The 17,177-nt window shown below is 42.8% G+C and overlaps 1 protein-coding gene across 5 annotated transcripts in view; it reads right to left on the bottom strand.

The window, feature by feature from the left end:
* Positions 1–17,177, bottom strand: part of UNKL (unk like zinc finger) — a 46,462-nt gene that overhangs the window by 11,799 nt on the left and 17,486 nt on the right. For 2 of the 5 annotated variants that reach the window (XM_064153934.1, XM_064153935.1), the window contains exons 6-10: positions 13,129–13,283; positions 11,234–11,422; positions 8,607–8,669; positions 5,021–5,186; positions 731–823 (exon numbers count right to left, since the gene is read on the bottom strand). In XM_064153934.1, coding sequence (XP_064010004.1) covers positions 731–823; positions 5,021–5,186; positions 8,607–8,669; positions 11,234–11,422; positions 13,129–13,283 — 666 coding nt within the window. Of the gene's footprint in view, positions 1–730; positions 824–5,020; positions 5,187–8,606; positions 8,670–11,233; positions 11,423–13,128; positions 13,299–17,177 lie in introns of all 5 variants that reach the window. The other 3 variants (XM_064153937.1, XM_064153938.1, XM_064153936.1) reach the window with 3 other exon arrangements.

Here is a 17,177-nt window from a genome sequence, read left to right as displayed (position 1 = left end):
TACACTGCTCCTCACAAGGGGAGCAAAGAAGCAACAAAGGTTGGTCAAACACAATCTGCTTGCATGTCCTGAGTTTCCAGATGGACAGTGCTGCAGAGATGACCAGGAGAGGCCAGGGGCTGCCCCATGCAGAAACAGCCATTTCCCACTGTCTCCTGAAGACCCACCACAGAGACACACTGGTGGCACCTCTGGGAGAATGTATTTAAGAAAGGGGTAAAAAGAGACATATGGGCAGAGGAGGAGGGTTGAGGGGTTGAAGTGGTAAGAAAAAGGCCCCATGACCACCAAGGTCACTAAAGAAATAAGGAGAAGAGACGCCTCAGATGCCAAAACAGAGATTCCTCTGCGGCCCTTGCAGTGTTTGGAAGAGACCATGGTGCAGCAAGTACTCCCCTGCATCCCGTGGAAGAGATTAGAGTATGAACAGGTCAATCAACCAAAATAAATGTAAACACCTAAAAACCTCTGAAGGAATTTCCACTAACAGTAGTGATGAGATCCTACACAAAACTAGATGGCTGCCTACTGAGACTGAGCTCTTGCAAAATACAGACAGGATCATAGCAACGTAATCCCTTTATGTCACAAAGTTAAACAGATGGAACAGAACTGAGGACTCTTCTTCAATGTCTTTGCTGTCTGGAACTACTTTGACGAATAAAAGTTCAGAGACATCAGAAACAGAGAAATTTTAAATGAGTATAATTTTACAAATTTGACCTCTTACTTGCTAATCCAAGGTCACTGCTTTCTTGATCTTCTAATTCTCCATCTATGGATGCGACATTCACATCATTAAAATGCAAATCTAAAGCAGAACCTGTTAAACAAAATATTGTATCAATTAAATATCCTAGAATTATACCTTAACTATCACGACGTCAGAGCGAGGAAAACTTTACTTGACCATATTTGTTAGTGCTTCCATCACAGAACTCTTTCACGACTAGGTCATACCACAGACACACAGTGAAGGATATTTCACTGTACTTTCTTCATATATAAGGTATTTCAGCTCTTTAAGCTGGTGAAATGAAAAGTGGATAATGGAGAGGTGGCCATCTATCTGGATTTTCAATAAATCTGTGTCACCTGTTGTGCTTAGATGTGTGTCCACTGAAAAAAGAGGAAAAACTGAATGTGGATACCTGTATAAACATATTTGTACTATTATTATTATAGACTAAAGCCAGGTATTTTAACTGAGCACAGACACTGTGAATGCCCCTTACAACAGTCAGCCTTCGGAGTTACGTACCAGGGCACAGAGAAGCAAGAAATGTCAGAATACTCAGATGGAAGTATGCAGTATGTTAAAATAAACATTAAAAACTCAGTATTTCACAGAGACTCAACAGTTAGTGAGTCAGTGGCCTTTCACCTGGAGGCCACTCTGTGCTACCAGTTATGCAACCCACTAACACATCTTTATACATGTGAACCTCTCCCGGCATCTGTCCCAGGTGGAGAAGTACAGGGTTAAAAAAAGCCCTCTGGGGACTAGAAGACTGCTATTCAATCTCACAATTCTGCCCTCTCTTTCTAAACTCACAGCGAGGCCAGCTCCTTCCCCTTTCCTCCTCCTCCCGCCCTGCGTCTGGCGGGAGCCACTTTATGGGGAGAAACATGTAAGCAGTGGGCCTGCTCTGGGGCCTCCAGGGGCTTGTGTTTAGGCCTCTTGGACGGCAGAGGCATTGGCGAGGAGGACTGGAGCACTGGGGTGTATAGACTTAGTTTTGGGTAGGGGGAAAATTCAAGGGGGCTTGCCATGGATGCTGTATTTGTTTTGTAATGTCTTCTCTGCATCTCTCTCCAAATAGAATGCTGTATTTTTTCTCCAGTTTCACTTGAGAGCTTCATTTCTGTAGGCTCCCCTTAAAAACCACAACGGCATCCTTTGTGCCAAAACACCACACACCTGCGACAGCAAACCTCTCAGCACTGCTGCAGGACATTCTGGGAGAGCTCCCTCCCACTTTCATCAAGCAAAGCTGTGCCACTTTCTTTTTAAAAAAATTAAAATTCTCTGAATCATGAAAAAAGCAGGCTTTGGAGCCCCAACATTAGCAGCAGCATCTTTAAACAGGGAGACAGGGTCTTTTTCAGGCTCTTCCAATTCTCCACATCATTCAGATGTTATTAATATTTGAAGTCATTTGCAGTGTCTGGCTCAACAAGCTGCCGTGCAAGTATGACAGGCAGGAACAAAACACAATAAAGCTGACACAAATCGCACTGCTCAAACAGATCAAACCTAAGCCCTTATCCTTACTACATCACTAACATGCCACCTTTGTGCTAGGCTTTAATTCATTCTGCCATGCTTGTCCTCTCCCACCACAAACAGGACTGACATGACTCCTTACTGTTCATTATCTAGATTTTTGAAGCTTAATCTCTGATACCTTCTGATTGACTCAGGCTCCACTTCACCCAGCAGAAAGTCAGTGGAGTGTGGAGAGAGAATACAGCATTTAAGATCATGGCACATATGGCAAGCAACCAGACTGACACCATTTTGCCTTTAAGAATCTCCCAGACAGGCAAAACCCCTATGCTTGAGTGCATTAGAAAGCAGTGGAAGCAACCACAACACTCCCAAGGGTGGGAGCACTCAGCACCTTGCACAGGGAACAAGGTGGAGTTATCAGGCTGGACGTCCTCCATTGTTAAGGTCTCACCTCCTCCTTACTGCCACTTGAGTTGTTTCCCTTCACTGCTGCCCATTCCCTATTTATTCCTCTCTATATCTCTCTCCTTCGACGTTTTGCTTATTAATGTCTCCATTTTGGGTTTGGTTGGGTTTTGTTTTTCAAACTCCCCCCAGGATTTCAAACAGCCTGCTGCTTTTATGTTCTCAGAGTAGTCTGACAGCATATTGCAACAATGTACCATCTTTCATTCCATCACTCCTCAGCCTTCCACGTGTTGTCCGGGTTCCAATACTAAATACTAGCTCCATCTGAACTGTGTGCTTATTGCCAGCTCCTCTGCATCACTCTCTTCCACAGCTCCTGGGGACTGTTATTCAGGAAGCAGACAGAGTTTGGAGCTCCTTGTGAGATGAGGATAAAGAGCCACAGAAAGGGCTAAAGACCCCAGTATGACAAAGCTTCGTCAGTCCTTCCTAATGTAACTCTTCTATTTCCCCCAACCTTTTATCTAAAACCATTCACCCTTTTTTTGCATAATCACCTAGCTCCATCCCTTGCTGCAGCTCTTTCTCTATCCTTTCTTTCTTTTTTTTCAATGATTCTCCAATTCACCACTTCCTACAAGAACACTATTAATTTACTTCCTGTTCCACAAGAACATCTTGTGGATTTTCTGCTCTGTTCAGATGACATGCTGCATTGTTTTCAATGTCATACTGTATGTACACAAAGCAAAACTTTGGAAAAGGAATTTATATATATATATATATATATACACACACATATATATACGAAGTTCTTTAAGGGAAATCCCCAAAATCTATGCAGTTACCAAAAAGCCACTACAGAAGACATACATTTTGTGATTCGTGTTCTGTTAACACACAGCACAGTGACAACTGTTTTGGAAAAGCATCCATAGACAGCAGAGGCATATTCTGACTCAGTAGAATCTCCATAGTACAACCACACCGGGACATAGGAGACGTAGTGTATCACTGCTTAAATGACTTTGCAACACTTGACCAGCATATAATGATTTTTAAATTATACCAAATAAGCACCACACCTAGTATACAGAAATTAGACTGTGATTTTTGTGGTCATATGAGTAACTTGTACAGCAAACCAGCCTCTACCTATCCCAGAAGCAATGTTTGTCTTGACAAAACTGTGATTTTGTTCCATAGTAGATCTTAAAAAAATAACAGTAATTCTGTTCATTCTAATTCTGCAATTTAAAAATAACACAAAATTTATTTTCTAGCAGAAAGATCAAACAAATCTTTAAGGAAAGCAAGCTATACACTTGTGAGACTGAGGAAGAGATCTACCATTTAATGTTCTGCACAGACTTCTTTAAACGAAAAAAATATGTAACAACTGAATGCCTAACTTACCATGCCTAAGTGCTGACTCACTGTCTGCAGGCTCCTGCTCGCTGCTACACATTGATTCAAACACTGAAAGCTTCAAATACAGCAGCTCCGTCGTCACGTGACTTAGACCACAGAACATACAACACAGCATCTTTCTGCACTCCTGGACACAGCCTTCTGTACAAGTGCCACAAACTTCAACAGCCTTGTGGAGGACACTAAATTAAAGGAGCAGCTGATACGTGCCATTGCACGTACCACAGCAAGGCCACCTTTAAGAAGGATCTCAAATGGCTGGAGAACTGGACTGACACTAACCCACAACAAAGGCTAATAGAATAAAGCTGCACCCTTGCATCAGTACAGACAGTGGGACAAATGATCACAAAGCAGCACTGCAGAAAGGCATCTCAGATTTCTGACCAATGCTCAGCATGTTCTGCGGCAGTAAAAGCTAACAGCTTGCTACCCTGCCTTAGCAGAAGTGTAGCCTGCAGCTTGGGGAAAGTGATTATTCTTCCAGCACCTGGAACATACAGCTAACCAGACTGGAGAACACGGAGTCAGCAAAGCAAAGTCTCTCGCTTTCACATGAACGTGGCAAGATCTGTAATTCTGCCTGCTATGCCAACAACACTAAAAAACAGAAGTTAAATCTCATCAACCCAGGAAGAGAAGCTGGGGAGATGGTACTTCTCCTTCTGTCAACACAGTGAGGTGCATTATGGAAGTTGTACACACTTTTTAAAATTACTGGCCACTACCAATGCCAAAATCCCTACATTCAGATTGGAGATTTTGTGAAAAATAATGATTTGGGAGCAAGGCTTTAAATGAAATTTCAGACACTGCCTTTTATTGCATAGGATACAGCATATCTCTACATTACTGTCTTTACCAATATGCTCTTTCAATCTACATGAAACAGGAACTTGGATAATGCAAGAAAACACGTACAATCGGAGATGAAATGTTAAGACTTACCTATTACTGATTCGACTGCGTTACTTCCAGAGCACAACTGGAGAGCTTTGGCACCAATAGCAGAGACAGCTACAGGAGACGAACTATCTGATCCAAGACTGGAGGCCAGACTGGAAGCTATACTTGAAGCAAGTGGGTTAACTGCTGAAAAAACACTGAGGTGGTTCTGTCAGAAAACAAACCAAACCAACTTATGCACACACATCCACACGCAGTTACACATACATATGCACAAGCATACACATTAAATACAAAGTGTTTTCAAAGCAGTGATTTACTTATTTTCATTCAAACAGAAAGAAATCCAGAACCCTCTGAATTAATGGATTAGGATAATTTTCCTTATCTTTTATCACCAAGTGCACTTCTCCAGGATGACACTGCTACCACATGAGGGAATTCTGCTTTCAGAAAAAAGGAGTTGAAATACTTGCAAATAAGCTCTACAAATTCATTCAGAAATTCTATTGAGAAACCTGACTGCACTGCACACGTTTGTCATCACACTACACAATGACCTGGATGGGAACAGCCTTTTTGCAGTGGTGCTGCTACAGGAAAAGAAGTAACAGGCATAAACTTGAGCACAGGAAGCTCCATCTAAACATAAGGAGGAATACCTTTATGTTGAGGGTGGCAGAGCACTGGAACAGACTGCCCAGAGAGGTGGTGGAGTCTCTATCACTGGAGTCATTCAAAACCCACCTAGATACCATCCTGTGTAATCTGCTCTAGGTGAACCTGCTCTGGTAGGGGAGGGAGGACTGGATGATCTCCTGAGGCCTCTTCCAACGCCCATCATTCTGTGACTCTGTGGCCTTTGCTGTGTTACCTCCTTCAAGCTAGACACTTCTTTCCCATACAAATCAGACACATTACAAAGTGTAAGAAATGCAAACAATATGTAACCATACAACACTACAAACTGGAAAATAACTTCACAAAATCTACAGGAACCTGCTGCACAGTTTCCAGTAAATTAGCTCCTTTTACTGTTTATTGTTTATGTAATCCTCAAATATTTTAGTTAACAACCTATTTAGCTCTGACTGAATCAATCCACATATTCTCTCACTGCCTCCTGTGTGATAGGCAGTCACTGTGTAGTATCTACTCTTCTGATTTCTACCAATAGCACATTTTTATTTCAAAGCCAGATACAGTGCAAGATTGAAGTCAATGATCACCATGAGAATGAGCACTTTTTTTCTTTAAAAATGGACACAAACTGAAATACAGGAAGTTTCACTTAGACGTGAAAACAGTTCTCCTGTGATGGTGGCCAAACACTGGAACATATGCAGAGGCTGTGCAGTCTGCATTTCTGGAGAGATTCAAAATACTACTAAGACACTGATCCACATGCTCTAGCTGACCTCACTGTGACAAGGAAACAGACACACTACAGACCCCCAGAGAATGACAGGGTTGCAAGAGATCTTAAAGATCATCTAGTCCAATCCCCATGTTGTGGACAGTGACACCGGCCACTAGACAAAGTGCTTGAAATGCTGCTCAGAGACCCACTCAAACTCATCTTGAACACTTCCTTGAAGCATCCACAGCTTCTCTGGGCAACCTGTTCCAGTGCCTCGCCACCTTCACAGCAAAGAATTTTGTGATTCTATCCAATCTTCCAGTTTAAAAATGCTGCCCCTTGCCTTGTCACTATGGGTCCTGGTAAAAACCCTTTTTCTGTCTTTCTCTTAAGCCCTCTTTAAGCGCTGAAAGGTCACCATAACATCTCCCCAGAGCCTTCTCTTCTCCAGTCACACAACCCCAACTCTCTCTGCCTTTCCTCCTAGCAGAGGTGTTCCAGCCCTCACACCACTTCTGTGTCCCTCCTCTGGACCCACTCAAAGAGGTCCACACCTTTCCTGTGCTGTCTTCCCAGAGGTGGACAGCGCAGAAGACAGGCAGAGTCACTTCCCTCAGCCTGCTGGCCCTGCTGCTTCTGGTGCAGCTCCAGGTGTGTGGCTTTCTGGGCTGCCAGTGCACATTGCTGGCTCATGTTCAACTTCCCACTCGCCAGGATCCCCAGGTCCTTCTGCAGCACTGCTCTCAGTCCATTCATCACCCAGTCTGTGCTGATACCAGAGACTGTCCTGACCCTGCTGCAGGACCTTGTGCACAGGCTTGCTGAACTTCAGAAGGTCACTTCCAAGCTCAACTAATCTATGTCTCTATGATATGCTTTTTCAAACTTTGCTCCAATATTGCAATTTACACTGAGCACTCAACAGAGTCTCTTGATGCAACACGTTAAATGGAAGAATTTTTTGCTGCTTTCTGTTCTCAAAAATGTTTGAACTGAAAAAATGTATTACTTCTGAACTGCCATCCTAAACCATGAAAAACAGCTGTATCATTAAAAAAAGTAAAATGAAAAAAAATTACAAGGTATAGTTTCTTAAGTTATAAGTCTGATATCATGTTTCTCTAAAGGCAGAGATCATGATCAAAGTTAGCACAAGTAGAAGAGGCAATGCAGGCTTTTTGTATTGCTAAAAGAATCATAACTTATCTCCTTTTGGCCTGCTCAATCTTCCACTCAGGCCTACTGGTGAGAGAAAAGTGAAGAAGTTTCACACACCCTAGCAAAAACGATGGATTTCTTCAGTTAGTTCTCTTTCTTCCCAGCATAAACATCTGTATCTCACAGACCATTCAGTCTTTTCTTCCTCTTTAATCTATTCACAAATAGCAATCTTCTTGTGCCACTCAGTATGGCAGAGAGATGCACCTGTGCAGTCCAAAGATTCCTTTCTTTATTCTGTTTTGATGGACCAAGACTGACCCTATCTATGACTTCAAAACTCTGTTCTGGAGGATATCTAAACACAAAAGAAACAAAATAAACAGAAGACAGCTTTGTAATCACCTAGCAGATTTTCATGCATTCTGAACTACTTAAATTAATACTTTAGAAAAAAGGAGATGATTAAACCAACTTGATAAGTATTCTTAGGATCACCGGATAATAGGAAAATTCAGAGTGAAAAGACCTCGAGGAGGTCATCTAGTCCAATCTGTTGATCAGAGTTAGAGCAGATATGAAGTCAGATCAGGTTAGTCCTTTGCATAGAGAGACTGACTTCTAAATCTGATGGACTTAGATTCATGGCTGGTCAAAGCTATGCCCTCTCCCCTAATCACTTGAACTATTTTTCTAGTTTTGAGTATCTGGCACTTATTATTACCCTCCCTCTGACCTTAAACTTTATTGACCCATCTCCAAATCAAGTAACCCAAAATTTCCCTGTGAAATCTTTGCCATGGAATTCCTATAATCAAAAGCATCCTCAAACTTTCTCAGATTCTTCTCTCCCCTGGTACTCCCTGCAGCACACAACTATTGGACATTTTCACAGAACCACATCCAAAAGGCTTCCATTTAAATTCAAAGAAGGAGACTCCACAAACTCTCTGGGCAACCTGTTCCAACGCTCAAACACACAGTAAAAAGTATTTCCCTAAGCTTATGTGGAACCTCCCGTGTTTCAGTTTGTGCAATGGCCTCCCCTCCTGTCACTGGGCATAAATTTTCCTTAGACTATGTTGTAAAGCATTTAGCTTTTGGCAATACCTGCTTGTTGTCTTGTTCATTTACTGTCTGCTGATTCTCAACGGGGAAGCTCCGATGCTTTGCCTGAAAAAAGAAAAACCTCTACACTATATGTGCTAGTTTGAAGCTAGCTAGAATGTTTTGGTGAGAAGAATTAGATTATAGGCTGTGGTGTCCAGAGAAGGGTGATGAAGCTGGTGAGGGGCCAGGAACACAGTCCTGTGAGGAAAGGCTGAGGGAGCTGGGGGTGTGCAGCCTGCAGAAGAGAAGGCTCAGGGCAGACCTCATTGCTGTCTACAACTACCTGAAGGGAGATTGTAGCCAGGTGGGGTTGGGCTCTGCTGCCAGGCAAGCAGCAACAGAACAAGAGGACACAGTCTCAAGTTGTGCCAGGGGAAGTATAGGCTGGATTTTAGGAGGAAGTTGTTGCCAGAGTGAGTGATTGGCATTGAAATGGGCTGCCCAGGGAGGTGGTGGAGTCACCGTCTCTGGAGGTGTTCAAGAAAAGCCTGGATGAGGCACTTAGTGCCATGGTCTGGTTGACTGGACAGGGCTGAACTGGATGATCTTGGTTGGATAGGTTGGACTGGATGGGTAAGTTGGACTAGATGATCTTGGAGGTCTCTTCCAACCTGGTTGATTCTATGATTCTATGATTCAAGAAAAAGAAAACACTGGTGATGTCTACTTCACTCATGGGCTTGCTGAGATGTATAAGAATGTAAATATAGATAACACAGACACTCTCTGTCTGGGCTTTGGGCTGCATCTCCCTCTCTCTAACCTAACCTGCCATCTGTGTGAATAAATCCACCTGCTTCCTAAACCCCCCCCGCCGGCTGACCCTCCACACTACCTTAAACATAAGGCAAGATCTTGGGTAAGGTTGAGGGGTAGAGGGAAGGTGGAAGGGTGGTTGAGGGCCCCTCCTGGGGACTTAGGTTTCTGAGAGGGGAGTTGTGTTTCTGTATTACCTTTTAACGTGTATATTTCTATATATAATTGTATATATTGTAAGTATCTGCTCCTATATTGTCCTAAGTTGTAAATATAAGCTCCATTCAAATTCCAGAGCCAGCTGAGTCTAGTCTGGGTGATTTACAAAGTGTGTGGGGGCAGGTAACACCCAAACCATCACACTACATTAACAGGTCATTGCTACAAAATGCATTAGCTTGTAAAGGGTCATTGGCATCTCTGTAACATCTTCAACACACTTCAAAATATAGGCCCACCTCATTTGCCATATAGAGAATCAGCTTCTAATGTTCAGGATAAATCTACACGGAGAAGGAACAGTAGTTGCAGTTGTTCCACTTCTATACATAACCGAGCACGCACAAGTATTTCTGGTCCAAAAATCACTAGCCATGTTAGCACTATGCTGTTACAGAAATAACATCCTAAATGCTCACCAGCTCAGGAATACTCCAAGTGGCTGGTGGAATAAAAGCCTGAAGTAGCCAAGAGTTGAACTGCTTAGATTTGCCCTAAAAGTGATCAGGCTACAAATAACAAGAATAAAGAATCAAATATAGGGGTAGATTTTCTTCAAATATCATAAAAGGGTAACATAAGTTAAATAAAAGGGAATTCTAAGAAATTTCTCTTTGTCCACTGTGTTCTTGCAGACCAGGATCAAAAGATCTCTGTTCTTTTTAGGTCAGTGACTTACTGAATTGTGGTAAACTCAGCAAAGTGCTCTCTAGCTCATTAGGAAAAATGGTTCTTTCTCCTCTCTTTGAGCAATCTTGTGTCTGTTCCTTTTTTCTCTTGGGAGATTCCTATCTGTCTTGTAGTGAGAGCTTCCTAAGTGGTAACAACTCAGCATCGTTTTATGTGCCTCCCACTGCCCTAGATGCTTCTTTATCAATTGCAACATCCACCCACTGCTCGCGCTCTCGATAGCTTCAATGTGGCCACTAACAGGTAAGCACTTGATGTTTTTACTGCTGAAACACATTCTTTGCAACAGTATAAACCTCACCAATTTTGACCAAAACAGGAAAACAGATCTTCATCAATGATAACATAATTTCTCAACTACTGCTGCCTGATGACCAAAAAGTACGCATTTGATACTGTAAATGCCTTGCTGCCATAGCATTTAATCAATGATTATTCGATCTCTACAACTACCTGAAAGGAGGTTGGAATGAGGCAGGGGGTCAGTCTCTTGTCTCCAGTAACAAGTGATACAATAGGAGGAAAAAGGTTTCAAAGTTGCACCAGGTCAGACTTAAGTTGAAAATTAGGAACAATTTCTTTCCTCCAGGAGTGGTCAGGCATTGGAATAGGCTACCAAGGGAGGTAGTAGAGTCACCATCCCTGGAGGTGTTCAAGAAACGTGTGGCCATGGTACTTGGGGACATGGTTTAATGGCCACAGTGGTGTTGTTTGATGGTTGGACTAGATGATCTTGGGGGGCTTTTCCCACCCAAATAATTCTACAACTCTGTGATCAACAGCCAGAAATCAACGCATCTTTTCACCATCAATTTCAGCAACAACTAAAACTGAATCTTACCAAGTCTGAGTCCTTAATTATTAAAATGCAGTGCTGATATGCAAGACAAACAACATTCTCTGCTGAGTCTAAATTAATTTAAGACTGCTTTTGTACTTGTAGACCTGTATTATTTACATACCTGATCCTCTCGTTCAAAGCCTGGTGCTTTTGGATAGCTGGATGTTGGTGAAGAAACAGCTGATGTGCTAGACTCAGAACACAAAACACCATTTCCTAATGATCTCTGTCTATAAAGTGGTCCAAGGGGTGATAAAGAACTAGTGCTACCAGAACTTGATGTTACAGTTGGACTTGAAGAACAGGAAATCTGCAGAAGACAGAAAACAGTGTCTACTGTACTCTTATGATACTCTAGGTATTAGTTTCCATAGGAGAGATGCTTAAGCCCCAAATCATTCTTGTGGCTCTCTGCTGGACTCTCTCCAGCAGGTCCCTGTCTCTCTTGAACTGGGGAGCCCAAAACTGGACACAGCATTGCAGGTGTGGTCTCAGTAGGGCAGACTAGAGGGGCAGAAGAACCTCCCTAGACCTGCTGGCCCCACTTTTCCTGATGTGCCCCAGGCTGCCATTGGCTTACTTGGCCACAAGGGCACACTGATGGCCCATGCAGAACTTGCAGTCCACCAGGACTCCAAGGTTTTTCTCCAGGGAGCTGCTTTCCAGCATGCAGCCCCCAACCTGTACTGGTGCCTGTTGTTACTCCTCCCCAGGTGAAGGACCCTGCACTTGTCCTTATTTATCTTCATATGGTTAGCCTTTGTCCAGCTCTCAGCCTGTCCAGAACTCGTTGGACAGCCTGAGAGGTGTCAGCCACCCCCCTGCCCCAGTTTTGTATGATCAGCAAACTTGCCGAGGGTACACTCAATTCCCTCATCCCGAGGACATCGTGCTCTTTGCACAGAATAAGCCACAAAGAACACTGGAGAAACATCAAGAAACTTATTTCTTGAAAGAGCCATGCAGCTTAGAGCAGTATGGGTACAAGACAGTCAGTGAACAGGTATTTTGCATCAAGAGGGACTTGTGATTCACTGTTAACATGAAGTATCAGGACTTTTGTTTTCCTTTCAGTCCCAGTCCTCCTTTCCATCCCACCAGCAGGGTGATGCATGGAACTCAGCTGCTGGCTGAGTTCAAAACCGTAACACAACTGCACTATTTATTGGCAATTCCTTTCAAACACTATTCAATGCTTAATCTGTTTTCTAACCAAACAGCATTGATCAACAAAGCTGGAAGGCTTGAAGTGAAAATTCCGGGAATTAATGTATCTGTACTTATGACTCTGCACTGCAAATGGGAGGCAAGAAAAAGGCAAGTCATGGGAGAACGAGACGTAGTAACACTATCTTGCAACAAACATAAAACCTAACTAAAGGATCTACTCCAACTGATGTTAAGACAGTAAAAGTGCCACAATCTTTCTTCCTCTTTTCTTTCTCCCTTCTTTAGCACAAAATTAGTTAATATAAACTACATGTATCACCCTTGTAATCAAACACCTCTCTACTACCAAACATACTGCATGTACTGCAATACTGTAAGAAGCTTTAAAACACGTGCAGGTAGGTCACCAACTCATTCCTAATGTTAGTAAATTATGCCAGAGAAGAGGGCTGGGATCAGGCAAGATCTTCCATGAATTCAGGCAAGATCTTCCATGAATTAAACCCTTTCTACAGAAAAAAGATACATATGTAAATGAAAGTAGTTGTATATTTAATAAATAACTAAGATCTTTGCTGTAGCATTCAAACCACTGCACCTGAATTCAGAACACAAGAACAGAGTAATACAAACAATACACACTTCAACCTGGTGCCAGGAGAGACATTCCACTAAGGCTCACAGTACCAGTTTAATATGGCTGCCTGACATTTACTATAGCTGTGGCTTTCTTATCTTTTGCCAAAGTACAAATAAATAAACCCCGGCTTTTAAGAAGTAAAATAAACATCGTATATTGGCACAGTGGTTATTATCAATCATTTTTCCAGAACGATTCATACTTACATTTCCAGACTGCCCACTGCTATGTGTAAGGCAGTTTGTGGAGTTCAGACTGCTGCTCCATTCACTTGCAATCCCGGCACTGTCTGCTGAGAACAGGTGAGCGCCTGGCTGTGACTGACACCTGCTGTTCAGTACGGCTACATTCATGGTGTCCTCTGTGGAAGGAATCCCCAACAAATTACACGCAGGTTTGACACGCGGCTGTGTGAATTTAACAGTTACAGACCTAGTGCCAAACACAGCACCTGTCACATGGAAACATCCATCACACACAGTATCTCTCTCTTTCATATAAGCATAAGGGCAAGGTAAGAATAATATAATCCAGTATTACGTATTTGTGGTTACTAACAAATGTGACACTCTTATTTGCGTGCTCCATCAGAACCTGGTGAGAGTTACATTGAAGCTCATATGTTTAAAGTATTCTAGACTTCGCTTTATTTTTCAGAATCTCTATCACACCAGGACTTAAATATAACATTTTTAAAACTTGTTACTGGAAGGCAGCAATAGCATCATAATTATAGTGTCCTTTGGTTTCATTTTCCAGTTTAGAACAGACTCGCTTAATTATGAGACAATCTGCGGAGAATATGGAACCTGTACTAAACTTAAAAAGGAACAATAACCTTAATGTATTAACTGGTATGTAAATTGTGACCAATGACTTCTTCATTTTCACACCAGAGAATTGAGCAATGCGACTGAACAATTACTTTGCAATTCTCCAAAGGCTACTTTATTAAACTAATGAACATCTTAGATATTTGATTCTATAATGTGTAACATTTGAAGGAGATTTTACCTTTCAGTTTTATAAGTAAACGATGACTTACCAAGAAATGCTTACTCTAGTTAAGTAATTCCAGTTAATAACATTTCTCACTTCGTAATCCAGGCACACAAGACATTCAAGTAAGGAAGCAAGGAGCGAACCCAGAATTTCTTAATAAATCCTACAGGTAAGACCTTTTTTTTCACCCCCATCTCTTGCCACTACTGCATTTCTGAAGGGGTAACAAGAAGCTATGGTTAAAAATCAAATTTAACATTTCTCTCTATTGGAAACAGTAAGTAGCTCTGATAAGAGTGGATGAAAATACAAGCTTCAGTAGGGAACGGAATGTGTATGAGACACACGGATGCTCTCTTTTCAGTGCAGACAGCACAACTGAGGATTGTTGCTAATGATGGGGTGGGGATCTGTCTAGCATTTGTTTTATTACAACTCCGTGGCCTTCTTACTGTATGGTTGAATGCTTTACCAAATATTCCCACTATGAATTGTGTATAAATTGTACACACTAATGAGTATTAATCACAAAACTAGAGATATGGGTCACAAAAGAGAAAGGAAAAAGCTACCCTGAAGTATCACTGTACAAAAATCCAGACTATCCACATCCAAAAAAAGGAAAAAAGAAACCCTAGGGACTGCAAAGATGATGTCACTGGACCCCTGATGTTCCTCAGACAGAGCAAGAGTGCAAAGAACAGCTGGGGAGACAGAAAGAGATGTGCTGTTTGGCATTTACTCTCACTTTCACTGCTTACCATTTCATTGATGAGCTGCTTTCCCAGAACAAGGCCAGCCAGACATTTCATCCTCAGCCAATCCTCACATGCCCACTCAGTTCTCAGACTGTCAGAGGAAAAGCACTATCTGATTCATGCTCTTCCTTAAATTCCTTTATTAGCTTTTTTTACCTAAAACAATTCACATTCCTCTAACTTCCTATAAATGAGTGCAAGTAGTCACAGCACTCTAAAACAGAGGTGCCAAGATTGCTTTCCAAACATCTCAAAGAGAAATCCCTTCACCTTCTTTCCAAGGTATTTAATGAGAACAGCATGATCAGCATCTGCTATTCTGCTTATTGACAGTAAATCAGACAGACATTAAACTCACAGTCTGCAACCAGCCGCACAAAAGATACAAACCCTATGGTGTAAGCCTCCTCTGGTGTAATCATACTTTCTCCAAGACATACAGCTGCTGTAGAAGGTTGCAGTGACAGAAAAGCAGCAGCCACACATGATGGCAATCACTGAAGCTTACAGAGATTAGCATGGAGTCCTCAAAAAGAACTTCAGCTACCTAATGCCAGCACAGTGGTGCTTCAGGGATTATCTAGCAGCAGCTGAAGATATTAGGTAAAAACAGGACTGTACTTCTTATGAGATACAGCTTTTTTCACTATGTAGCTTCCTTTGAGGTTCCTGCCCAGGCAGGCCTTGCATCGCCACAGCACTTCGCTCTTCAAGAGCCTCATGCCTGTGCAAACCAACTGGGCTCAGCCCTCAGTGCCACCCCTGGAAGAGTCTGCAGCATCTGCTGGAGGCAAGTGGAGCCAAAACACCTCTTACCAGGATAGTCAACAGGAGCCTGGGCCTTCCTGAAGACACAGAAATGGTGACAGAAATGGATTGAAGCTTGAGGAGGGCAGATTTAAACTGAAGATTGGTAAGGAATTCTTTACAGGGAGGGTGGTGAGACACTGGAAGAGGTTGCCCAGGGAGGCTGTGGATGCCCCCTTTCTGAAGTTGTTGAAGGCCAGGTTGGATAAGGCCTTGAGTGACGTGTTCTAGTGCGAGATGTCCCTGCCCATGACAAGCGGGTGGAATTGGGTGGTCTTTAAGGTCCCTTCCAACTCAAAGCATTCTGTGAATCTGCAGTAACAAGGCTTGAAGACTTGGGTATTATGAATACAAGAGCTACCATGGCCACCCTAGGTCTGGCCTGGAGAATCCTGTCTTTCATGAAGTCAAAAGCAACCTCAGCACCAATAGAAGAGAACAATCTTGGACAAACAACTCGAAAGCAAATGCCTTCAGGAACAGAAGCTGTTATACGGGAGATGTGTTCTTTGATGTGTTTCCAAATTCTGATCAGCAAAACTTCAGTCTTCCTGTGCTTCTGTTTCAAAAAACCTTTTGTTATGGTGCCAATTGTGGCCAGAAAGGCAGTGGACAAACAGATGCCACAGAGAGATGTTCATTATTTTGAGAATCCAAACATGCCTTAGCCACACTGTTTTGCCAAGAGTGCCAGAGAGGTACATCAGATCCCACCATTCTGCTTTTCAGGATCAGATGCCTTCTGTCATATCACCACTAAGTGTTGCCGTGACTACACTGGACCTAGGGCTTCTGTCAGCATAGAAAAAAACAGTGAGTGACATCTATAAGACAATTCTGTCTGTTGCTAGGCTTCACGGAAAAGCAGTCTAGGAGGAATAGCAATATTCCTCATGATCTTCAAAAAGGAGGGAAAACGGGGGAAATGGTCAGCTGGGAACACTATTACAGAGAATTTGTGCTTCCACAAATTATTTCAGACAGAAAGATAAAAACTGCTGAGATACATGTATGAATGGTGGGAAATGCCCTTCACCTGTTCCACATAGATAGGGCTTCTATTAATTCATGGTTCAGAGATCCATGAACCAAGAGCATGGTGAAGGGCCCATGGGCACAAATAGGCTTATTCATGCCTTGTCTTGCCTGGACATGTTTTTCTGCCCATAACCAGAGGTAAACACATAAGCGAGCACAAAGGGACACAACAGACCTGGTGCCATAAGGTCTGGCCTGCCCAGGGCCCCTGATTGTGTAAGGTGGTTGTCTAAGCCCCCACATGCCCAGCTTGAGCCTGCCTGGTGCAAGGCCCGTGTGACTCCCATATTTGGAAGGTCCAGGCCTGTGGCTTTTCCCTATTATGGTATGTTTGGCTGACTGCCAAAAGCTGATTGGTCATTCTAGTGGCCAAGGGGCCATTAATCTTGGCCCACATTTGATAAATAGAGATACACAGGTGAACAACGTGCTCCCCCGCTCACTCGCTTGCTCTCATTATTAAGCTTAAGCCTGCCTGTATCTACGGAGCTTGGTCTCCCGTGCAGCCGTGCACCCTATTGCACGCCCGCTGCCTTATTATTGCCTGGTGCGTGCCACTGCCACAAGTTGCCAGGAGCAGACTCCAACTGTCTGCACATGATCGGCCTGCATGGCCACCATTACATCGTACTCCTTCTGCACCTGAGGTC

Source organism: Pogoniulus pusillus, chromosome 13 (genome assembly GCF_015220805.1).
Source record: "Pogoniulus pusillus isolate bPogPus1 chromosome 13, bPogPus1.pri, whole genome shotgun sequence".
In the NCBI taxonomy this organism is placed as follows: domain Eukaryota; kingdom Metazoa; phylum Chordata; class Aves; order Piciformes; family Lybiidae; genus Pogoniulus; species Pogoniulus pusillus.
This window is presented reverse-complemented; position numbering and strand designations above follow the sequence as displayed.